Genomic DNA, 24,178 nt, shown 5'->3' with positions numbered 1-24,178 from the left:
GCTCCTGGCCATCTATTTCCCTCCTAGCCTTTTTAGGACAGGAATCCTGTCTCACACTCACACTTTAAATATTTGTTTATTTATTATATATACAGTGTTCTGCCTGCATGTATGCCTGCACACCAGAAGAGGGCACCAGATCTTATTATAGATGATGTGAGCCACCGTGTGGTTGCTGGGACTTGAACTCAGGCTCTCTGGAAGAGCAGTCAGTGCTCTTTAACCTCTGAGCCATCTCTCCAGCCCTGTCTCACACTCTTAACCAGCCATGAGGCCAGCTTGAGTGAGCTTGGAGAGCTGAGGAGTCCTGTATGAAAGAATCCCCGCTGCAGCACCATGTCCCCACGTCCCTGAATAGCCCTTGAGCTCTCTCCCTGTGTCTCCCAAAGAAAGAAGCCATCCCACGTTGGAAAGGTTTATTGTAAGAAAACCAATGTAGGGGTAGGGAGCAGAGGTAGGCGCCTCACTGGGTGCTCAGCCTCTTGCTGGTTTCGTCGATCCATCCCATGATGGTGGCCCTGAAGCTCTCCAGCATAGGCGTGAGGCCCTGGCGCAGGTCCTCCAGAGCGGGTTTGGCCTTCTCACTGAGAGTCTGCAGGTGATTGCTGGCCTTGGTACGGTACTCGGCCAGGGTAGTGCTGTCCTTGAGCTTGGCCAGGTGCTGGGCCAGGCGCTCCCGCATCTTGTCGCTGTAGGGCGACAGATTTGAGCGCAGAGCGTCGACGTGAGTGCGCATGCGGTCGCGAATATCCTCGCCCACCGGGACTAGCCTCTCCTGCAGGTCCTGCAGCTTCTGGCGCGCGCCTTCGCGCAGCTCGGCGCCCAGGGGCCCCACCTTCTGGCGGTAGTGCTCCATCTCCTCCTGCCACTTGGTCTGGAACTGGTCCAGATAGGGTTGCACCTGTTTCTTCACCTCCTCCAGGTCCTTGTTCATCTCCTCCCGCAGCCAATCTGTGTCCTTTTCCAGGTTACTCCAGAACTCCTGAGTCACCGGGCCCAGCTGTTCCTGCAGGCGACCAACGGTTGTGCCCACGGTGTCCCAGTTGTCCACGAGTTTCAGGCTGGAGGAGGAGAGAGAGCCACTGAGAGATGGCCCCGGGCATCCTGCACTGCTGCACGTCTCGGGGTCGGGGGGTAGTCCTGGATCCTGAACGTGCTGTTGCTATGTTCCTACTTTCCCAGAACTCGCGCCCCCTAATTCTCTATACCCTCCTTCCACATCCGTCTGCACACACAGCCTGAGGTACCAAGGACACGGATGGGTTTGGTGCCTGTTGCCAGGCCAGTTCCCTTTCTCTGCTGGCTGACTGGGGGTTGCCCAGGGAAAGGGAATTTTGAACTCATAGGCAGAAAGCAGGGGTGGGAGGGGGTGGGAGGGGGCTGTGGCTACCCACCCTCCAGGTGAATCCCATCCCTATGCCTCCATTGGAACCTGCCATGGTGAGCAAATGGTGGAAGAGCAGGTGAAGATTTGACCGGTTCAGTTACAGCATCTTCTCACGGGCCTCTCTGCCCACCCTGGATGGACAGCCCTTGCCCTGCTCCAGGCCCCAGCCTGGGTCCTTCCTTACCCCAGCTGTTGGCCCAAGGCGGAACTTTCGAACTGGGACACATAATCTCGGCCGCTGTCTTTGATGGCATCCACATACACAGTGGCGAAATCCTTCACTCTGTCCCAGGAGGTCTGGGGGTCATCCTGCTGCCAGAAGTGCCGAGCCTGGCTCCCTGGGGACGGAGGGGAGACCCATGTCATGCCAGTTCTGCTGGGGTCTGAGCTGAAGTGTCAGACTTGTTGGAGTCAGGGAGAAGACCAGAGAGCATTCTGTTCTCTGTGGCCAGGAAGGTGAGCCACAGAGGCCCAAGCCGAAGCCCACTCTGCCCTCCCCGGGTCACTCCCCGGGTCGGTGGCACCTACCCGTCAGGAAGAGCACAGCCACGGCCAGCACCACAGCTTTCATCCTGAAGGGCATGGGTGACCTGAAGAAACAGAATTGCTGCGCCTGAAGGGGAGCGCTCCCATAGAAGCCCCACGCTTGCACCCCACGTTCAAGCCAGGGGAAGGAGAAGGATCTAGAGTGAGAGAAGGTCCCAGATACCCACAGAGTGGATTTGGACAGAGTGGAGCATCAGGTGGGAGGCCCTAGGGAGCCAGAGTAGCCTGGGGCAGGTAGCAGCACTTACCTCCCTGGAGCTCTCCAGCCGTCTCTCTCTCTCTCTCTTGGAGTGGCCGGCTCTTCTTCGCCAGCCTATTTATGTCTGTAGGCAGGGGCTGGGCTGGAAGGCTGATAAGCCCAACCCTGGACCCGTCTCTGCTTGCTTGTCCTGACGATGTGGAACTTAGAGTTCAAGGATCAGCTGTGTTCCTGAGGCCGGGCAAACAGAGTGGGCAAACAGGAAGCTGCGGGGGCTCCAGAGCTGGGATCAAGGGTTCAGGGCAGCAAGGGAGTGATTGCAGACTGGGGGGGGGGTCCCCAGGGTTAAGGCAGCTGCACCCTCCTCTTCCTGTACCCATGTGTTCCTACTGCCCTCTGAGCCTGGAGCAGGGTGGGGGGAGGGAACTTTGGGCTCCTGCACTCTGTACACCCCCACCCCAGAGTCTCCTTGCATTACAAGGAGTTGATCCTTCCACCTCGGCCTGGTCCCCCTGGTAGGGTATGCCTCTCTCCAGATGCCACATACCTGCCTGCTAGGCCTCCCAACTCTAAATCCGAGAAGAGCTGAGGTGCCAGGAAACGGCCTGGGTGAAATACAGAGGGACTCGGGGCCCCAGGCTGAGGGTGAAGACCCCTCTGACACTTCGGAAGACGTGAGACCAACATGGAGTCGTCAGCTCCCTCCTTCTCTCTCCTTCCCTCTCTTCCTTTTGGAGACAAGGTCTTTCTGTGTAGCTCAAGCCTGCCTCCAACTCAGGATATCCTGCCTCATCCTTCCAAGCGCTAGAATAATGGCACCAAGCCTAGCTTTAAAATGTGTGTGTGTGTGTGTGTGTGTGTGTGTGTGTGTGTGTGTGTGTTTTGCGGGGGATGGAAACCAAGGCCTTGCACATGCTAGTCAAGGAGTCTACCATTGTTTTATCCCAGACCTTAGAGCTGCCAAGGTTTCTGTTATGTGTAGATGTTACCCAGCCTCCCCTCCAAAGACAACCTCACCATCTACGATGACCACCAAAAGGGGCTGATGCAGTTCAATGATGATATGTCTCCCCAGAGCAGTGAGGGCCTAGGTTCAATTCCCAGTATGGGAGAGCTGGGTAGCTGGGCTTAGTGCGCTGACTATGGTGGCCCATGTCTTCAATCCTTGCACAAGGGTTCAAAATCAGCCTTCTCTACATAGCAAGTGTGAGGTCAGCCTGGGCTACATGAGACTATCTTAAAAAACTCGGTCATCCATGAAACCTCACCATGGAACCTGTGAATTTCCGAGCTAAGAGGAACTTTTGAGACCATCTGTTTGGGCCTCATCTATGAAGTTGCTTCTAGATGAAGTTGCTAGGGTGGAAGGGATTTGCTGGATCTCTCATCTCTCGCCTTAGAGGCAGGGCACGGATGGACCTTGAGCCCAGGTCTCTGCACTTGGGACCCAGGGAAGGCATGCACTCTGCCTATCTCCCCAGGAAACTCCCCGACTCTCTAGAAACCAGCCAAGAGTCTCTACCAGCTCTGGGAGTGGCTGGGTTCCAGGCCACTCCTATCCCAGGAGGCTTTGGAACCAGAGAGAACCTTGGTTTGAACCTGGCTCTCTGCTGCTTATTCTCAGGATGACCTGGACAGTTACATAACCCGCACCCTGGGGTTTCTTATCTGCTAAGTGGAGATAATGACAGAACACGCCGTGCCTTCGTTAGGACCCCAGTCACTGTGTGGGAAGCAGAAAGACAGGATGGAGGAGATGTGTGTGCACTTTCTAATGCCAGGATCCTGTGCCTGTTGTCTACCGTGGCAAATGTGATTAATGTTTGATGACTTACGGTGAACGCTGGCCTGGGATATCATCCACAGGACAGAGTAATCACAGGGGTCCTTCAATATGCAAGAGGAGGCTGGAGGGCCAAAGCCACGGAAAAACTTGAGGACAGGAACAAGGGTTAGAACGATGTGAGTGCTGGCGGGGCGATGAGCCAAGGGGTATGTATTGGCTGCCCATCCATGGATGCTGGAGGAAGCGAATCGAAGGTACTCATTTTCCTGAATGAAAACTCTGCCAAGCGTTTTCAGAGGGAACACCACTCTGCCGTGCTCTTAGCCATGGTTTGAACTTCGGAACTCTAGAGCTATGTTTGTGTTGTGTTAACCATGAAACTCAAACATGTGCACAAAACTGTTGAAAGGTGACCAGCAGTAAACGGCAAGTGTTCTGTGTCCCAGAATCCTGATTTCACTGCCACGGACACATTTGCATTACTAGGCCAAAGCCTGTGACCCCAGAGGCTGGCAGCAGAAACGGAGCCGGGCAAGTGCCTGGCTTCCAGGCACTGTGATGCAGGACATCTTTTCTAGGACAAACCCAGTCCCCTACATCTGTGAGAGCATGCGGGGGGGGGGGGGGGGGTGGCCTGCTTGAGAGAAGGATGGAGGCCGCCCCCACAGGAGTAGCTTCCTAGATCATTGCAGGGGAGGGGCCAGGAATCTGAGCAGCTTACCTGTTGGCCGCCAGCCTGCTCTCCAGCCTTACCTTCCTGAAATCATGGTGGCTAACTAATTGAGCCTAACATTTGCTCAGTTCTGTGGCCCTCAACTTGCTTTCAGTTAAGACATCCGGTAAGGCTGGAGGCCAGGTTTTCTCCCTTGGTAATCTGCCTGTCAGAAACCTGCAGCTCAGAGCTGCTAAGGCCATTCTTGTCCCTCAGCCTTGAGATGGTGCCAGTGAGGCTGGGAATCGGGTGTGGCTTCTAGTTCTGTGATGGTGGCTTCTTGACTTCTGAGGCCTTCATATTCTTTGCAGGGGCATGCCTGGCTCAGAGACTGGAATCCAAGGCATCAGAGTACAGAAGTCTGGGACAAGCAATTACTACGTAAGTGTGTTTCTGTCTTGGTATGTAGCCCAGGCTGGTCTCAAGTGGAGCAATCCTGCGTTGGCTTTCTGTGCTGAGGTAACAGGTTTACACCACCATGCTCACTCTTCTTTCCTACCCTCTTCATACTTACTTGCTAAGGGTCTGTCACTCTATCACAAGACAGTTGGCTTAAACTAGTCTAAATAGCGCCTTACTATTCTGGACAGGAAGTCCTTCTGGACAGATCAATAATAAAATGGGGTCACCGTCGATTCAGACTGGGGTTGGCCACTGTTAGAGGTTAGGGTGCCCAGGGTTGGACTAGGGAGTGGAGACAGTACCCATCAGAACAGTTTCTACTGTGACCACCCCTCCCTCATCTTGGGAGCCTCCACACTGACTTGTGAATTGGGCCGGTGCTGGCTTAGGATCCCCCTAACACTTGTGGAAGAGCTGGCAGCTTCAGGTGCAGTGAATGTGGCCCATTTCACAACGTCTGTCTCAACACATCAGCTCATCTGCACAGGGCGGTGCAGGGACTCTGTCCTCTGCTGGGCCTGGCACCAGAGACTCACCAAACATTTGGTGGATGAATGATATTGGTACACTAAAGGCTCCCAGACTGGCAAAGGGTCACAGGAAGGCACAGACTTCCACTGGTGCCAGCCCCTTCTGGGAGTATGTACCTGCACAACTTCAGGACTCCCAGGGGTACACCTGAGATGGCAGCCTCTGCTCTGGGCAACCCCATTGCAATTTGGGGCTCCAAGGCTTTCCCATGTGCCCCCCTTGAAATATTTTTTTTTTATCTGTATAGCGCATGCTATCTGTCTACAGGTGGAACGTGTCGGATCCCTTAGAACTGGAGTTCTAGGTGGTGTGAGTCGTGAGAAGTTGGTGATCTTAACCACTGAGCCATCCTTCCAGCCCCTCTCTCTCTCTCTAAACGACTGATATTCCCAAAGTCATTGAGCTGTCTTCTCACAAGACTTTAGCTCTCTCAGCTGGGCCTGGGACCTGTTGGGAATTCTGCCCTGTCCTGGAATCCAGGCACAGACAGAGGAAAACAATAGGAAAAGTCCCTTTCTGTCCCATGCTTGAGTACCACATCACCCAGCTGACTGAGGTCCAGCCAGGGTCAACTCAAGGAATCCATTTTCCACCCGACTCTGCAAACACACACGTGTCTCTTCTGAGGGGTTAGAGTCCACATGGATGTCTGGGACACAGTGTGAGGTTGACTTGCCAGACTCAGAAGGCAAGGTGAGAGAATGCCACTCAAAGCCCCACCCCAGGCCTGGGGATTTCTCCAGATTCCCGTGTCCCTCCACTCCACCCCATGTGCTTCTCCCAGCTAGACTCTGAACTGTAAGGCAAACAACACATCAGCATTAGAACATAATAAGGTTTTTATTTCCACAACCTCCTACTGTCCAACCAAGTTACTAAGTTGTAAATGTCCCACACAAACAAGGACAAAATGTCTTAGCAACTTGAATCTGGAGATTTTTTTAAGCTTTTTTTTTTTTTTTTTTTTTTTTTTAAAGTTTAACAGAAATGAGAAAGAAAAAAATACTTTTTACATTTTCAAAGAACAGAAATAGCAAAGTATATTCATATACATTCAACATATATTGCGCATATTGGTTACTACAATATAAAGCAATGGTGATCTTGAAAATAGTTTGCAAGATGGCACGGTTAGCAGGCTCACTGGCTTCCATCTGGGTGGCTCTGGAGGGTGGCGTCTGCTCTTCCATCAATCCAGTACCATGTAAACAGGTCAGGCTGAGCATGCGGAGCAGCAGGGCGTGCCCGGGACATCACAGCTGGACTGAGCTCAGAAGCCAACGACGACGACGGCTCTTCAGGCTTTCTTGGGAAGTCAGACTTCTGGTGAGTAACTGGTGATCTCATGAAGTGGAGGGGAGACTGGAGGGTATGGGACCATGGAACGGGTCCCTAGCAAAGCTCCTGCATTGAAAACAAATCCACTCAAGGGACAGTGGGCTTGGAAGCAAGCTGCCGGTGTCAGTGGAGAAGGGTAAGCCAGGCGGGGACCCTGCTGGCAACATCCGGATGCCATGCCAGGCGGCTGCTTCCTTCTGAGCGAATGCAGAGGCTGGAGGCCTCTGGTTCTCAGAAATGCGGGCTAAGAGTCAGAACAGGGACCACTCCTGGCTGTTTTTGAAGACCAGGAGAGAACAAGACCTCGCTTGGCCCCCGGCTGCAGAGGAGACTTTGGTTTCTATCAGCAGAGAGAGAAAGCTAATGACATAAACACTAGCTATTGCGTATGCGCGGCTTCGGTGGGGGAAGGGAGGCCACTGCTCCGTCGATGGCACAGGAGAGTGGCTCACGATGCCAATGCCAAGGAGGACGCTTTAAAGAGAAGGTGCAAGCCACAGTTCAATAGCACAGAATCTGGCTAAACATTACTCTTTTAAACAAAAATTCTTTTTGTCTTTATTAATAATAACAATAATAACAATAATATCAACATTTACCAAAAACAATTCCTACATGATCAAGAATTAAAGTGTAGGGGCCAAAGATGCCAGGGAGAGGAGGAGGTTAAGGGACTCCACACAACCTCCTATTCTTGTCTGGGACAACGAGGCGGGAAGGGAGGGGCATATATACACACTCATATATATGCGCACATGGACGGACCAACGGCCCTTTTTTCAACGCAGCAGAGTAAGAATGAAAGCCACACCAACAGCACGGAGCACCACTGCGGGGTGCTCACTCACGAGGGGCGACCCGTCGGACGGCAGCTGGAGGGGCGCAGAGCCACACACAGAGGGGTCCACACTGAGCCACCCTGGTTGGCAACCTTCAGCAGCAGGCCGTTCAGCCCACGCTGGGTTCGGATGGAATTCTGCTGGGCCAGATAGGGTTCTAGGAGAGCCCAGCAGGAGACTGTGCCAGATTCCAGGCTCAGGTTTCTTTTTCTCTTTTACTCTCTCTCTCCACCACTGAGCTCCGCTCTAGCATTTGTTCCTGGCAGACTGGAGCGGAGGGAGAGAGGCTGGTCTGCACAAAGGCTGTGGAAGGGAGGGAGGGTCCTGAGTGAGGTTCAGCCCCTGAATACTAACCGCTGGCTCCTCTGCCTCAGAAATGGAAAGGAGAAAACAATACCAAGAGAGAGAAAGAGAGAGAGAAAGCTAGCTTAGGATAGGAGGGGAGGGGGAGGAAGAGAAGCAAATCATCTCCAAAGGAAAATTCCCGAAACAAAATACAAGCAAACCTCCAAACACCAGAGACTCAACTCAAGCACACCAGATGCCGGTTCACGAAAGATGGAGAACACGGATTTCCCGTTTATTTCCTTGGTGCCTTGGTCACACAAGCAATCATGGCAAAGGCCCCTCACAACCCAAACGACGGCCTACTGGTGCCCAGTGTGGGGAAAGGAGCGCGACTGTTCTGGCGGAGACAGAGATGGCAAAGTGGTGCGATGCTGCTGGACACTGGTGGTTTAGAATCAGCCTCCTCCTCCTGCTGCTGCTCGAGCTGTGTACACATCTGTGAAGCAGACACAGGACGGCTTTGAAGGAGCGTGACCGGACTCTTCAAGTGCACTTCCCAACCCTTTCTAACGGTACTGGGGCTGGAACTCAAGGTCCTGCGTGTGCCATGCATGTGCTTGACCAGCAAGCCACACGGCCCAAGGCCCTCAGTGAAGTCTGCTTTAGGTGTCACTGTCCAAGCCTTGCCACACCGAGGCTCTGCCACACCGCCGCCTGTGGCTTCACTTCCCTCGGGTCTTTGTCTCTGCAGAGGCAGAGCTCCCAGTACCATCCACATGGCCTGCACTGAGCCGTCAGTGCCAGCCGGGCCGCCACCTTTTCAGCATGGACCTCAGACTATATATCCTTTGTTTACTTCTTACAAAGGCTGGCTGGGGCTGGGGCTGGGGCTGGGGCTGGGGTTCTGTGGTAGAGTGCTTGCCTAGCCCTGGCTTCTAGGCCCGGCCCCCAAACGCCAAAACAACACAACAGAAACAACCAATGAAGGAGCATGGCTGGATCTGTGTTCTTTGGTTGGGTTTCACCCTTCAGGAAGGAGTGTAAGATTAGCTCTCTTTCTTAGTGTGCTAGCCAAAGGTCACTGGCTTCTGTCCTTCGCAACTGTAGCTCACTGGATCTCATAAGGGCCATAGCATCTGTTACACAAGGTGGGCCATGTACCTTTTCTCTATAATAAAAACCTCAGCCCACCTCAAAACTAACATAGGACTTAATGAAAAAAGCAGGCAGATGCATGGAAAGAGAGATACTCAAGTTCACCAGGTACCACACATGGAATGAACACGCTGAAGGGATCGGGCGGGGGCGGGGGCGGGGGCTGGCAGTGGGCCATGGGGCTGCCTGGGCCCTGACCAGGCAGGCACTCACTCTCCATATCCTGCTACACGCCGGCCTGCTCCATGCTGAAGGAGACCTCGGGGTGCTTGTGGCTGAGCAGGATGTCTGTAACACACGTAGATGGATATCGGGAGGAGTTTAAGTGCTGGCTGCCATCACTCAGGCCTGGATGCTCGTGACCTCCCAGACTCACCCCACACTCTGCAAGACCAAAAAGAACACATGGGATCGGTAAGCGGGGAGAATAAGTGGGGCAGGAGAGAGGAGGCACTTGCCTAGCAAACCCAGCCTTATTCCTGCTCGGACCCAGGCCACAGCAGGCCCTTCAGACCTGAGGGACCCTTCCTGACCACCTCCCCCTCCCTTCTGCTACCCTCTTGGCCAACTGACAATATGGGGGAGAAGATGAGAAACCCCTCAGGAGCCTTTTCTTGGAGTTGGGGGAGATAGCTGGAAGGCGCCCACAAGGGCCAGGCCAGGACTCTCTCCTGGGCATTGCACTGATGAACACCACCCGCAGGAGGCCAGCATCCCTCCCTCAAGACACAAGCTAGGCCATGCATGGTACTCTCTTGATGTCTTCACAGATGAAGACTTGCCTGCAGAGCTTAGGAAGGGTGGACCTGTCTATTACCAGGCATCTATTTATGGTCTCTTGCCCTGGCTCTATAGAGACACAGAAATGTCCAACTAGGGTAGAAGACCCTCCAAGGAGATGCAGAAAGAGAGCTCTTCCTGAAGGGGCCTCCTGCTGCAGCACTGAACTTGGACTGTGATGGCCCTGTGCTGACAGAAGTCAGGGAGCTCAGGGAGATGTGTGGGGAGTGACTCTGTGTGTAACACTTCACACAGTGATCGTTTCCACAAAAGTCTGGAGCGGCCCCTCTGGGGAACTGCCCAGGGCTGCCCATTGGCAAGGCCTTACCTTCGTCCTCCCCATCCTGAAACTGCTGGCTGCCCATGAGTGAGGCCTGACTGAGAACGGCATCTGACATTCGGGCCGAGCTCAGAGCCTTTCCTGCCACCAGGCTCATTCCTGGCAAGGTATCCAGCTGCACCTGCAGAGAGATGTCAGGACCAGTGAGGCTGCCAGACAGTCCGCCATTCTCAGGGGAGCCCTGTTCCCTCCACAGCAACCTAAGGAAAAGGGTGTCCTGGGCCACCACCCCAAAACTACCTTCCTCTGCGTCACAGAGCTGTTGACTGCTGTCTGAGGTGCTAGCCCTGTTCTCGGGTGCCCTGTGTAGTATGGTGGCTGCGGTGCCTGTGAGTGCAACTGTTATGGTGGAAGAAATCAATTTGTAACCTTGGGTGACTTTAACACTGTTACATCTGAACAGCCACAAGTGGCTGGCTGATGGCTCCTAGGCGTTAACCACGGCTGGGTGTGTCCTAGTGGACAGGCTTGGCTGACAGGTCAATTCTCAAGAAAGCCAGAGACAGCAAAACAGTTGCCAGGAATGGACCAAGAATTGAGGGTTCATAGGTTGGGGCTTGGGTTTAGATTCCTGGGAGAGGTTAAGACCCCAGGTATCAGCTCATTTGATTCCTAAGTCTAACATTTGGATACCCTAAGTCTAACAAAGGGCACCCTGGGATGCCACTCGAGTTAAGGCTTGTCTGTTAGGGAGAATCAAAGAAATGTCCCCACAGCCTGCAGAGGGCTGGACTCTGAGGAGATGGCAGAAGGGGGTGTTCTGCTTTCAAGTTAAGATTGGCACCATCCCAACTCTAAGCAGCAGGAGGGGCTGACATACGTATGCATCGTCGCTGTTCTGGATCGTGTGGTGTCTCTGGAGGGTCCGGGACCGGAGAGGCTCACTGACCGAGGGCCGGGTGGGATACCCAAGCCCGTTGTGATCCGGGAGCTCCATTGCTTGTCCTGGAGAACTTCGGTCCATGCAGTTCCCCATGACAGACTCTAGGAAAAGGAGCACAGCAGGGTGAGCAGGCCCATGGCTTCTCCCAGTGATGCCGACTCCCCTGGAGCCCCTTGCAAGAGACAATGAGAGAGAGAACTGCCCAACTGCCAGGCTCAGCCAGCTGGCATGGGTGTCAGAGGAGCTGGGGCCAGCCTGACAATACCAGGCCCTACAGAGATATGAGCTTCTTTAGGACACTCCCTCCTCCAGCCGGCATGAGCTGGGTCATGCTCATCCTCTTTTTTTCCTACCTCTAGGCTGGCTTAGCCTGGGCTATGCTCCCAAACCAGCACAGAGGGAAAATTCTAGAGCTGCCAGGGCTTCCAGCCTGTACTCCACGGATGCGGCTTCTGTCTCAGCACCACCCCAGGTCTCTCCTTCCTGTTCCCGAGCCACTTCTGATGCTGCCCGTGGCTCCTTCACCTTTCACAGAAGTGCTCACACATAGCTGTGCTTGACCTTACTCCCTACAGCTTTTTTGACATCATCTAGTTCTATGGCTTCAACTCCACTGACTGTATAAAGCAATACTGTAATGGGACCAGCAAGCTGCTCAGTGAAGAGAGGCACTTGCCATCCAGCTTGATGATCCAAGTTCAATCCTCAGAACCCACCTAGTAAGAGAAATGGTTCTGCATGTGCCTGCATGCGCGCGCGCGCGCGCGCGCACGCACACACACACACACACACACACACACACACACACACACACACACACACACACATCTGGAAGAAGGAGAAAAGCCCGAAATGCCAAGAGGCAGGACTGGTTTTAGTTTTGTTGCCTGCTCCTGATGGTAACAGTCCTTAAAATATCTGAGTAAGATCCAATGAGACGGCTCAGCAGGTAAAACCCCAATGACCTGAGTTTGAGCCCTTCAGCCTACAATGGAAGGAGAGAACCAACGCCTGAAAGTTGTCCTCTCACCTCCCACCCAGGCCATAGCCTGTGTGACCCCATGTGCACACAACTAAGAGGTTTTTTAATGTTTTAAATCTTTGAACAAAAACTGAGATGTAGCATATATACAACACATGCATCACATACATATAACACATACACACATAAGACTCATGTGCATGTACTAGGTACATATAATGCACACATATAAAAATAGGAACAAGGATTTAAAAAAAAGACTAGTGCAATCTTTATAGGGTAGTATCTAGGGGGTGCTTAGAAAATGATGTAGGCAAGAGGTAATGGGCCTTGCCTGGAAGTAGAAAGTCTGGGGTCTGAAGTGCCTACCACTGAATGAGTGGCTTCTTTAGATGTCTAGCTGTAGGAGTGGGCAAAAGGAGTCAAGCAGGACTCCACGAGCTTATCTCTTAAAGATTAGGGAGATGAGGTGTCAAAATAAGGGTGTCTGGAGAAGTAACCGGTTCTGGAGAAGTGGATGAGTTTGGAATTTGATGTAAGTGTTACATACTGGTTAGATAGCCAAGAAAATAGTTAAGAAAGCATTTCAGTGTGTGTGTGTGTGTGTGTGTGTGTGTGTGTGTGTGTGTGTGTGTTCCTGTCTGTTCTCTTTCCCTCTTTTGAATCCTTTAGATCTGAGAAATGAGGCTTCTCCAAACCCAAGTCCCTGCCCAGCCTTTTTGAAGTCCTGAGGCCTCTGCTTTCCTGCTTTTAACTCTCCTGTGCCTGGCTTCCTGAGTGATGCTCACAGGCCTGAAATGCCACCGGGACCTAAGAGCTATCACTTGGCGGATCAGGTGACCAGCTTTCTTGGGGGTCCAGTTTAGCGCTCCCTCTTCCATCAAGTAGAGGCGACACAGTGGCCATGAGCACAAGTCTGGGAGGGGAGACCTAGCATGACTCTAGCTTCGTCGCTTCCTGAGGAGGGGAAGGAAACTCCAGCCAGGTAGCTGATCCTTCTGGGTGTCTGCTTCCGTGGGGTACACAGACTGCTGCCAGAGCATGGGACACCAAACAAGTTAGTTCCCCAAACTTAAATTTTCCGGAGTGGCAGCCTTTGATCTGGAAGCAACAAATGTGATTACCAACCAGATCCAGGGCTGAGAACACAGCTCAGCAGTGAAATGCTTGCTTAGTGCGTGTAGGACCCATGTTCGACCCTTCAAGCATCACAAAGAATAAACCCACACCCAATGAAAATGAAACATACTGATAGGAGCTGGGGAGCAGGCTTACTGGAAGGGTCAGCACCCCACATTCAGAAGTGGTGCTGGGAAGCAGTAGAGCGGGAATAGGGAGCTGCTGGGGTAAGGATCTCAGCTGTCACCCAAGGGAACCTGTGTTGAAGACCCTGTCACTGGCATGTGGCACTGACAGGATGTAATGAAACTTAGGAGGGAGAGCCCTGACAGAATGAAGTTAGGTTATGGCTGGTGAGATGGTTCGGCAGGCAAAGGCATTTGCCATCAATTCTGATGGCCTGAGTTCAATCCCCAGGACCCATAGGTGGAAGGAGAGAACAGAGAACAGACCTCCTCAGTTGTTCTGAGGGGCATGTAAGCGCTCTCTCTCTCTCTCTCTCTCTCTCTCTCTCTCTCCCTCCCTCCCTCCCTCCCTCTCTCTCAGGGTGGCAAGATGGCTCAGTGTGTAAAGGTGCTTGCAGTAAGCCTGACGACCTGAGTTTCATCCCTGGGACCACAGGGTGAGAGGAGAGAAGTGACTCCTGCAATTCGTCCTCTGACCTCCACACGAGTGCTGTGCAACATCTGGGACATAACCCACCCACCTGCGCTACACAAAATAAATACAAACGAGAACAAGGTTTTCAAAAGTTAGGGTGGGATTTGGGAGACGGGCCCCCCTCCACTCCCTTTCTGCTTCCCAGCCAGAAGGAGGTTAGCTTTGTTCCAACACACTCCTCGCTGTGGTGTGTCACCCCACCGCAGGCCCCAAAGCAGTAACGACAAGTGGTGGCTGAAAGCTCAGCCACATCTCTCCTCCTCATAAGCTGATCTTCTCAGGCATTTTGTTACAGTGGCAGGAAGCTACCATAAGCAGGCATAAGGGAAGGAAGGCAAGGGCCAGGAATGAGCCGCACAAGCCAGGTTCCAGGTCCATCACCACCGGAGTACGCCAAACTGACAGCCAGGCGGCCTCCCCTTCATCCTACGGTCCCTTATCTGGCAGGTGGAAGGTCTCTGATAAACACCAAGGACTCCACAGGGAAAGAAGTCAGTTTAGGAAGAGTGCTGAGCCTCAAAGTCCTTGGATGAGACCTGCTGACCAGAGGCTGTAAAGAGACTGAACAAGGGACAAGAGTCTCGGGCACCTTTTATGCCACTTCAGGAGCTGGAAGACCAGGCAGGCTCACAGACGGGCCTTTAAATAATGCAGGGACCAGGCCTCCCAGTATCCAGGAGGGTCCAGAGGGAAGGGGACCGAACAAGTAAGGCACAAAATGCACCAAGGGATCCAAGGCACACCCCACCCCTGGGGGACTCCGGGGCAGCTTTCGTAACTGCTGAATCTGTCAATGTTGACTCATCCTTACTATTTACCGGGTTTTCAGAGTCAATGAGAAACAGCATGTTTGCCTACCTCTTAATCCCTCCAAGGCTGTCAGCACTTTACACTTTGCAAGGCCTGACGCTGACTGGGCTCAGAAGAGGATGTGGTTTTCTGAGTTTAAGTTGTATAGACTGGTTGTGCTATTGTATTTATTTATTTAGGGAGTCAAAAGCCTCAAGCCCTGTGACCCTGTAGAAGGAGGATGCACTTCTCAAGTGACGACAACGAGACTGTAGGCAGTAGAGGGCAGAGCCAGCCCTGAAACTTGGGACATTTGGAAGAAAGTTTTGACAAAGCACATGCTCAGTGCTCTGCCCAAGCTGGCCTCCTACTGGCTGGTGGCAAACAGACATATGGGAACCAGGAAACCACAGACACAGGTACGAGGGCATCTAAGTTTCCTAGACTAACATCAGTAAGCTTTGCTCATTCACCCTTAAGAAACGCTAATACGTCCAGAGTTCTGTGCCTGTAAACTACAGCACACATTCCAAACCACTTCTGATAGCTCTTTATGAATAGAACACCTCCAACACCCCCCCACAGCCCCCCCACATACCCTACACACCCACACACCCACACACACACCCCAAGGGGTTCTGAAGCAACTGCAGCAGCATGCACTGGCTCCAGCAAACCATTAATGCCTCCGCTGCATTACTTCACTCCTCTGGGCCCTAAACTCACATAATTATACGCACGTGGCTTTGCTGAGGACAGATACTAGGAGGGAGGGCAGCTCATCTCTGCGATACAACAGCAAACAGGTGGGAGTAAAGGTGAAATTCTACAAAACTAACGTCAAAGGTCGGGGAGGAAAAGGTCAGGGATAAACAGGACCCCACAGGGTGAGAGCCACCCACAGGAACACCGGGGGATAAGGCTGAAGGACAGGGCAACTCTGAACTGAACCTAGAGGGTTACATGTCTGTCTTGACTCTTCGAGGCCACAAGGTATTTGTAGGGATAGTGGTGGTGACGGTGGTGAGTGACAGGGTCGGAGGGAAGGGGAGTAACGGGTGTTGGTCAGCTCGAGAAGGAAGGACGGCTCTGACAACCAAGTAACTGTAACATGCAGTATGGACCTGAAATGAAGCCTCTGCCTGGGAGGAGACCTGACTGGGACCAGTCGGTAGCCTGGACATCACTCTGAAGTTGTTTAACTGTCAGGAGAATGGAGCAGTGTTACATGATTCTCATGCAATATGAAGCTGGACCTAGACAAAACTCTGGCTCTTCTCCTTAGCTTCTCTAATTCTTTCCTGGGCTGCACTCCAAGCTAAGCAAGCCTGGGTGCGATGGCCCCGAGACACTGTCCCCTGGCTCTTTCCTGTGCTTCTCCCCGCAGCCCCAAGGGCAGAGTCCTCTCTGTACATGTGCTACTTAGCTTCTAGACCCCCCCCATTCTTCTACAGAGCCGGCCCCTCCCTCTTCTGATGCTGCCGCAGCATGTGAACTGACCATGCTCAGCCTACTGTGGACAGGAAGTAGCTAAAGAGGCATTTCTGACCAAGGGGAGTGGTGAGTGAGGCCTCTCCATCCTTCCTGCACACAGCATCCCATGGGAGAAAGAGTGAAGAGAAATCAGAGAACGTCTCTTTGGAAGAACACGTCTATTGTACTTAAACACATGGCGACTGGGGGCTGCGGGGGGAGGGAGAGGAAGTACCATCCCCTCCAGCTTTATTCCTTCTCCAGTAATCTGCATCAGAACATGGTCAAGCATTTGTTGGGGTGCTGACAGAGTGGCGGGGCTACTTGTCAGCTGACCCAGAGGGAAGTCCTAAACCTCTCGGGTCTTGGCTGCTTTCATGGGAATAACGGGCCACTGCATTGACTAAAACATGGGCCAGGTGCAGCTGAGTGGTGGAGCTTGCTCCCCTCGCACGTGTGAGGCCCTGGGTTTAGCTCCAGCACCACACAGAGAAGGGATGACAGAATGAACTGTATGTGAGAGCACCCGTGCATGACGCAGGTTTGGCATGCTAGCCCATCCGAAGCTCTCCTCACACGGATTCCTTCCACAAGATGTCCATCAAGGCCATCCACCTCATCTAGAACAAACCCAGCAACCGGAAGTTTCCAGGCTGCTCAGGCAGCCTATACTGTCAGTTTCTACTAATAGTCTTCCACAGGGAGCTAAACTTTGCTGGGATTTCTACCCAGATCTCGGTTCTGCTCCGTAACATACACTTAGCTGAGTGCCGGAGTCCCTCCTCCCATCTGACAGGTCTGTTTCTGCCCGTGGTTCCATCACAACCTCCAGCACTGGTAGGTGTCTCTCATTGGACATGTGACTTGCTCAGAAAGTTCCACCCTAATTATGGCCACCGGAGAATATGACATGCATGCAGAGGGCAGACCTCTAGGCTAGGTGCCACAATCTGCCCCAGAGGTTAAGATTCAATTGTCATGTTATGCAACACATCTTCCTTTTCTCTGAGCATATGACCAGGACATCTGAAGCCATCAAGTCTTCACATAACCTGCTTAAGCTCACGATTTCCCCGCCTGCTCAGTACATGGGACTTAACTAACCTCAGAGCCGAGTTGTGTGCACTGCCTTTAAAGAACAAGGCAGAGATGCAGGCGGCTCCAGGGAGGGAACGATGGAAGAAATGCTCAGAGTGGCAGACTCTGGTTCTGGTTACATCTAACCATCTTTATTCCCTTCATGGTTGTGGTGAGGATGGGTGAAATGAAAGACTGTCACGGGGGACAGCGTTCCTGGTTTTGCTAGGCAAACATGAGCATGCTAACAAAACTCACTGATGGACCCTCATCTTCAGATGAGAATGAAGGCAGCCCTGACACAGTTCACACTGCACTTTCAGTTACCGAGTGCTCTCTTTCTCTCATGAGCAGTGTGTATAAATATAAATGCTCAAATCGTCACAAGATGCTACAGAGGGCCAGTGGTCATCATGCTTCTCTTTCATAGAAGCGGACAACCAGAACCAAGAGTCTAGGGCTCTCATAGTCAGGACAGGGTGTGGCCAGGGCTGGGGGCTCTGACTCTCAGCCCTACAGTTTACACATGTCCTTAATGCTGTTGGTCTTCTCTACAGCAGATGCTTTCTGACGATAGTCGGGCTTATATGGATTCTGAGACACCATGGTGTGAGCAGGCGTGTTCTGAGTGCTGTCTACTTCTTTCATTTTATTTTTTAAGTGACTTCTTACCTACCAACAGCCACGTCCTACAAGCTTCACTGCTCCCCAAAATGGTCCTGAGTGTCTTCTCAGGGTTCCCCCTTCCCCATTAGGAGCACAGAGTGAGTACTAGCAGAACCAAGCTAAGGCCCCTGCATGCTTAACTTAGGGCAGACTTGTCCAAGACTTTTACTTTGAGAGACTCTTACCTCGGCTGGGCACCTTATTTCTACTGAATGTGGCAGCTGGCTGGTGTCCGTAGGGATGGATCCCCAGTTCCCGGGCCTGACTCACAGTTCCCAGCAAAGACTCAGGGTCCCCGGGCCCACCGGTACTCAAGAGCAGAGGGCTGTTGTGGCAACCTTTGGTCAGTGTGCTTGGGCTCTTGTCTGCGAAGGCCGCCTTAGCTCCCTCACACAAACAGTCCTCTTCCATGCTTTCCGAGTGCATTAGTGGCGGCTGATGGGCATACCCATGGGTGGGGGTGGGCGAGGGACCCTGTGAGATACATTCTTGTGCCCTGATCTGTAGGAGATGCTGAGGGCTGGCGTGGTGGTGGTGGTGGTGGTACGAGTCAGCATTTTGATAAGATAAAGCCTGGCGCTCTGTCATACTCTGTCCCCCGAGGCTAGGAGCTAGGCTCCCAGCATCCCCTTGGTTCATGTGCCTGAACAATTCATGGTATTCTTGCTGCTGCTGCTGCTGCTGTTGCTGCTGCTGCTGCTGTTGCTGCTGCTGCTGCTGCTGTCGCTGCTGTTGCTGCCTTTTAAGGAGCTGTGCAAACTCTGCTGGAGGCAGCCGAATGTCCGAGTGGCCGGTCAGCGAATGCCGGGGAGAGAGCAGTCCTTGGAGGATGTGGGGAACCTGCTGGTGTCTGGTATAGTCTGGCGGTGTCGGGGAGAGCAGGGCCTGCTGTAGTGCTGACGTGGTATAGTGTGGTGGTTGCTGATGTGCGCTGGGAGGGAAAGGGGGGAACTGGTCAAGTGGGGCGACTTTCAGGGCTTGAGCTGGCGGAAACCCCACTGCTGTTGGAGGGCTGTAGCTGCTGGGGGACCCCCGGGACTGGTCCGAAAACAGATGGGGGTGTAAATGCGCCTGGTCGTAGTTAGCAGGAGAGAACCGGTTCACGTTCAAGCTGCAGACACAAAAGGGTGTGAGTACCAGGCATGTGAGCAATAACTACTCAGCTTCCCTGGGGACAGTCTCTAGCCTTCGGTAGCACAAAGCTCCCACGGGACAGACGTGTGCTGGGCCAGGGAGGCTTGTGCGGTCACTGCTATTTGTCCCCTTCTTGGCTCATCCAAGTCTCTTTGAAGAGACTATGGTACCGGGCATGTAAGTAGCAGTCTTGAAAGCAACACTCTGGCCTTGGTTTGTTTCTTGAATAGGGTCTCATGCAGCCCAGGCTAGCCTCTCACTTGCCATGTAGCTGAGGAGGACCTTCAACTCCTGATCCTCCTGCCTCTACCTCTAGAGTGTTGGGGTTCTGGGTATGGGCTGGCACACCTGGTTTTCACGGTGTTGGGACTAAAACCAAGGCTTGGTGTGTGCCAACCCAGCCCTCTACCTGCAGAGATATACCTCAGTCCTATCTAGCCTTTCTCACAAAATACCCTGAGCTCTTTAGAGCAGCAGTTTCCCAGAGAACAACAGAGAAGGAAAGACCCTAGACTAAGAACCAAGGGGAACTGACCCCTTCCCACATTCCTCTAGCAGACCTTCCTTGCAGGCCATCAGGAAAGCACACCTCCTGTCTCACTAACAGCTCACAAGCTCATCCCAAGCCCACCATGCCGCTTTTACCAAGGGTGACACACGAGCACAGACTCCTCACACTTGTTCCTTCTCACTCCCTCGACTAAGAGACTTCTTCCTCCCCAGATCACCTACACAGGGGCCGGGCAACAGCACGGAGCTTACCTGTGGGCCTCTGCGCTGTCGGCACTCAGCTGCTTGGACAAGGGCCGGTGCCCATAGCTGAGGGTAGCCATTAGGTTGTTCCGGTGCTGCATCTGAATCTGACTGGCACTGGGGCTGATGGCGATACCCCGCCCTACGGAGCCTGCAGCTGCCCCTGCCAGGTTGCTGAGCATGTCAACCGGCTCCTGCAGCTGGATAGTCACCGGCTGGGACTGGCTAGGCTGCTGTATGCCCAAGCAGGTTAGTGCCACGTTGGGAGGCGGGGAACAGTTCTCAGGCTGCTGCTGAAAGATTGCACCATGGGAGGGTAAGCCTTGAAACTGGGAGGGAGATGTAGCACCTGCAGAGAAGGGGACAGCAGGGTGCCCAGGTTACCCGCAAGGTGGAAGTAAGGGAGTCCACAGCAGACAGCATCTAGAACAACCTTCTGAAACCTCACTATATAAGACAATACCAAGAACTAGCAGGAAAGTGACCTCACTCACCAGGTCCTATCTGTAGAACTATGATTCAGTAGGTCAAGTGGATTCTCCATGAATTTGTATTTCCAACTAATTCCCCCTAAAAGCTGGTCTACAGCTGGATTTTGAGTAGCAGAGGTGTGTGCAATGCTTCCCAAATGTGAACACACATGAATGACCCTGAACAGTGGTTAAATTGTATGTTCTGATTTGCCAGTTCTGGAACAGAACCCAAGATCCAACTCTGATTCGAGGACTCCACCTTGAACAGAAGAACCTAGAGGCAATTCCAATGCTTTTCCAGAATGCTAAGGAGACTGACAAGGAACAGCTGTGTGCTAGTCTCTGAAGGATCACACTCATCAGACTTCATACACGGTAGGAGGACTGGAGAGGGTTTTAGTAGCTATATTAATAATGGTTAACCTGTATTAAGGACTTTATATTGGTTACTGCCCCAGGTGATTTACGTAGATTTATTAAGTGCTGCTTACAGTTGTTATTCCTGAGAAAGCACAGGTACACAGAAGTTAAGGAATTTACCCAAGACTTCACAACCAAGAAACACAATAAAAACCCAGCAAATCAAAACAAAAGACCAAATCTTTTCCTGCACGGCACATAATGGACCTATCTTCCTGGCTGCCTCCACTCACCGTGAGACGAGATCATGGCACTGCTGACGGGTGGAGGGCTATTACTTGGCTGCCTGAAGAGATGGTTGTTGGGGTGGTTGGGGGGTGGGCTTGAAGGCTGAATCCTTAACCTTAGAAAATGACAGAACAGATACATAAGCCTCCTGAGGTGACAGAGCCATCCAGAGTGATGCACACAGACAGACATCTTTTAGTTGGCGGAGCCAACCATGGTCGCAGGCCACCACAAGTATGCTCACATCTCATTCCACCCATCTTCGGTGCCACAAAGGCAGTGCCCACTGGCCTGGCCTGCCATGGACATTAGCTTACTCTGTGCATGCGGCTAAGCAAACAGCCAGGATTTTAGGAAGCCCCTTTGACTCTAAATCCACTGTCCTGTTTTCCCAGGACCCTCCCAAAGTGAATGCTCACGTCAGTCAGTTTTTCCCACGACTCCCCCCAGGGCGCCATGCTGGCCAGCCAATGACTTAGGATGTGCAGCAGCGGTTCATTTACCTCTGGAGCTGGTGGGTGAGGAGGGCTGGCTGATTTTCACATGCAGCCTGAAGAGGTGGGGAAGGCTGAGGAGGACAAATGGAGTCCTAAAACATAAGAGGGGGCGGGGGTGGAAAACTATCAGGAGCTGCAAAGTTCATCAGAGCTGTTCTTGGGAAGGGAAGACACAGAGGGCACATCTGTGACTCTGACTTTTGCTCCTGCGCTTTATCAGAGGGCTGAGTTGCCTTTACTCAAACATGTCACTCATAAACAGAACTCACACTCCACTTTGCCCGGAGCCCTGTTCACAATGCACAGGTTAATGAGCCCGAAAGCCAACTCCAAACTCAAAGAGTGAGGGAGAGCCTACTTGAATTTGCTGCTGGAGAATCTGATGGTGCTGCTCCTGCTGGTACAGCATATGTTGCTGCTGGGTCTTCTCCAGGGTTCTCTCATCAATCTGTCCCCCGTACATCTTCTGCAGCTGCTCACACTCCTGAAGGGAAAGCAGTGGGTATAGACGAGGCACAGCCAGGCCCACCTCATGCAGTGATCTCAGCAGAGGCAGATCTGCCCCAAGGTCTCATGGGCAACTGAGCCACAGAAGAGCAGTGTCCTTTATGGGCTTGGACAGGGATCCTCACACTCTGCTCTATGGGCAGGAGGGGGAAACACCAAGGGCACACTGTGCCTGAGTGAATGGACAGTGTGGAATCACATACAAATATGAAGCACACGCCACTTGAAGCTCTTAGCCTTTCATAGCAGCCTGGAAACAGGTTTCCTTCCTCGGGGAGCCACACCAGCTGGAGATTACGCTTGGTGTTAACAAGGTCCAGCAGCAGGGTCCACTAGGACCTAGTGCCCTGTGTGGCAAAGGGAATGCCAGGATTGCTTAGATGTGCCCTCCCTGTTGCTTCCCAGTGGAACCCAAACCAGAAATGTCTTTCCAATGGACTACAGAGACTGTGGGAAAATTTGAGTCTCATTAGGAGGGAAGAAAGTCTGAGCCTGGGGAGGGCAGTATACGAGGGACGTGCATGGGAAAGCTACACTGTTTTAAGCGATGACACTTCAGTGCTGCTGACATGAAGGGCATAGAGAGAGTTACTGCCCCGGTCCTGGACCCTGCCTTGTTACCTCTGCTCCTCCATAGATTACCTGCTGTAACTGTTTGATGCTGCTGTTGGTCCCCATTTTTTCCAGGTGAGCTTTGAAGGCCTGGATGCTCGCAGCCCCATCTGAGAACCGGCGCACGGGAGAGAAACGCTCCGTAGGGAGGTGCAGGGTGTTGGAGTCCTTGTAGGTGGAGCTGAATATATGGGAAGAGATGGTTAGCAGCCAGGACTCGGGGGGCTTTGATCAATCCCACAAGGACCACTGTTCCAGATGAAGTCCGGGACAGTGGGCTGCATGAGGAGCCCCGCACGCAGCACTCTCGTGGCATTTCCTGAGGTGGCTGTTTCCCTTCAGAGGACTATAGGCACTCATTTCCTACCTCTAACTTACCTTAGGTCAGTCTACTTCCCAGGCCTGCTGAGGTCCTGGGGTCAATTATATCCCGTTCTTATAAACATACTAGAGCAGGGTGCAATTCATCAGTCTAGCCAGGGTTGGCTGTACTAGAACTCTGGGTTTTATAGTCATTCACTTATTTCCTATTATAGGTACATTTTTTTGGGGGGGGCTTATTTTGTGCAAGCCAGGGTTTTAAAAACCAGATCTCTATCTGGTATCTTCAGAAACTTAGAATTCACCATCTGATCCGGAGTTTCCTCCAGCAGTAACCTATGTATGGCTAGAATGAATCAAAGTCAGTTCTGAGGTCAAAGGTCTGGCTGGAACTCACAGTTCTGTTCCAGAAAGGGGAGGGTGGAGGCTGGGGTGGGGGAAGATAGGGACTTCTGATCCCAGGATAGAGACAGCACATTCCTCAGGAATGTGGGCCTCAAGATCCTGCACGTACCTTGTGGACACACACAGAGACTTGCTACTGTGGTAAGCCCTCACACAGCAGCACCTGCCCAACCTCCTTCTGACACAGGGGTCCCCCCACTGTGAGACCAGAACACAGCCAATGTCTTATGGGGAGGAAGAAGAGCCATTGATTAGGAGCCCAAAGACAGCACCAGGCTGGCTAACAGGGATGCTTGTTGCCTAACCAGAAAGAGATGTTTATGAGCTGAGCTAAGCAGGTTAAAGACTGCAGAGGCAGCGTCCCCACAGCTGATGGAAAGGGTCAGGGTGGCAGAGATGACATTACACTGAGCTATGTACGGGTGAGGTGACTGGTCACCTCGCCGGGTCACACTGAAGCAGAGCCAAAGCCAAGGAAGCAGGTGAACAAGCAAGTTCAAATACAGCGCAGAAGGGAAGGGCTGAGGAGAAAGGATGACGCGGCCGCGATGCCAAGGGGGCTCTGATGACAGGCAAAAGCCCTCGCGCGCTCTTTACTGACGGCACTTCTGCTTGGGACTTCACCAAAGCGTTAAGCAGTAGTGAGCATGAGTAGTGAAATGAGCATGGACACCTACTTGTTTTAGTAACATAAAGACAAGTTAATCGGGGGTGGGGATGGGTATCACAATCCAGAAACAGCACTCAGGAAGGTGCCTTCAGAAGCTTGTTCTGTCTGTACTTCAGACCCTCTGAATTAAAGAAAGCACGGGTATTATTTCTCCTAAAATTCAACTCCTATACTTTCAGCGTCTTCAGGCAATGGATAGCTTTCTG

At 52.6% G+C, this 24,178-nt stretch overlaps 2 protein-coding genes across 3 annotated transcripts in view; both read right to left on the bottom strand.

Moving 5' to 3' along the window:
- Positions 1 to 401: 401 nt before the first annotated feature.
- On the bottom strand, positions 402 to 2,282 carry Apoa1 (apolipoprotein A1). The gene is made up of 4 exons (XM_006996686.4): positions 2,182 to 2,282; positions 1,916 to 1,977; positions 1,572 to 1,725; positions 402 to 1,061 (listed from the first exon to the last, which is right to left on the bottom strand). Exons 2-4 carry the CDS (start codon positions 1,968 to 1,970, stop codon positions 464 to 466), a joined length of 807 nt encoding a protein of 268 aa, XP_006996748.2. The 5' UTR covers positions 1,971 to 1,977; positions 2,182 to 2,282; the 3' UTR covers positions 402 to 463.
- A 6,006-nt stretch (positions 2,283 to 8,288) lies between these two features.
- Sik3 (SIK family kinase 3) overlaps positions 8,289 to 24,178 on the bottom strand; it is a 222,056-nt gene continuing 206,166 nt past the window's right edge. For both annotated transcript variants that reach the window (XM_076576194.1, XM_076576195.1), the window contains 10 exons: positions 22,607 to 22,757; positions 21,816 to 21,941; positions 21,464 to 21,549; positions 20,966 to 21,075; positions 19,849 to 20,188; positions 18,138 to 19,063; positions 11,124 to 11,287; positions 10,292 to 10,424; positions 9,397 to 9,567; positions 8,289 to 8,524 (listed from right to left, as the gene is read on the bottom strand). In XM_076576194.1, coding sequence (XP_076432309.1) covers positions 9,410 to 9,567; positions 10,292 to 10,424; positions 11,124 to 11,287; positions 18,138 to 19,063; positions 19,849 to 20,188; positions 20,966 to 21,075; positions 21,464 to 21,549; positions 21,816 to 21,941; positions 22,607 to 22,757 — 2,194 coding nt within the window. In that variant the 3' untranslated portion in view covers positions 8,289 to 8,524; positions 9,397 to 9,409. The remainder of the gene's footprint in view (positions 8,525 to 9,396; positions 9,568 to 10,291; positions 10,425 to 11,123; positions 11,288 to 18,137; positions 19,064 to 19,848; positions 20,189 to 20,965; positions 21,076 to 21,463; positions 21,550 to 21,815; positions 21,942 to 22,606; positions 22,758 to 24,178) is intronic.

Source organism: Peromyscus maniculatus, chromosome 7 (assembly GCF_049852395.1).
Source record: "Peromyscus maniculatus bairdii isolate BWxNUB_F1_BW_parent chromosome 7, HU_Pman_BW_mat_3.1, whole genome shotgun sequence".
NCBI lineage: Eukaryota > Metazoa > Chordata > Mammalia > Rodentia > Cricetidae > Peromyscus > Peromyscus maniculatus.
This window is presented reverse-complemented; position numbering and strand designations above follow the sequence as displayed.

What these genes read in the sequence shown, in the direction of transcription:
- Apoa1 (XM_006996686.4), bottom strand. Translation starts at nt 1,970, where the DNA reads ATGCCCTTCAGGATGAAAGCTGTGGTGCTGGCCGTGGCTGTGCTCTTC. An exon ending in GGCTGTGCTCTTCCTGACGG is followed by an intron (nt 1,726 to 1,915) that starts GTAGGTGCCACC and finishes CTCCGTCCCCAG; the next exon opens with GGAGCCAGGCTCGGCACTTC. An exon ending in GCCTTGGGCCAACAGCTGGG is followed by an intron (nt 1,062 to 1,571) that starts GTAAGGAAGGAC and finishes CTCCTCCTCCAG; the next exon opens with CCTGAAACTCGTGGACAACT.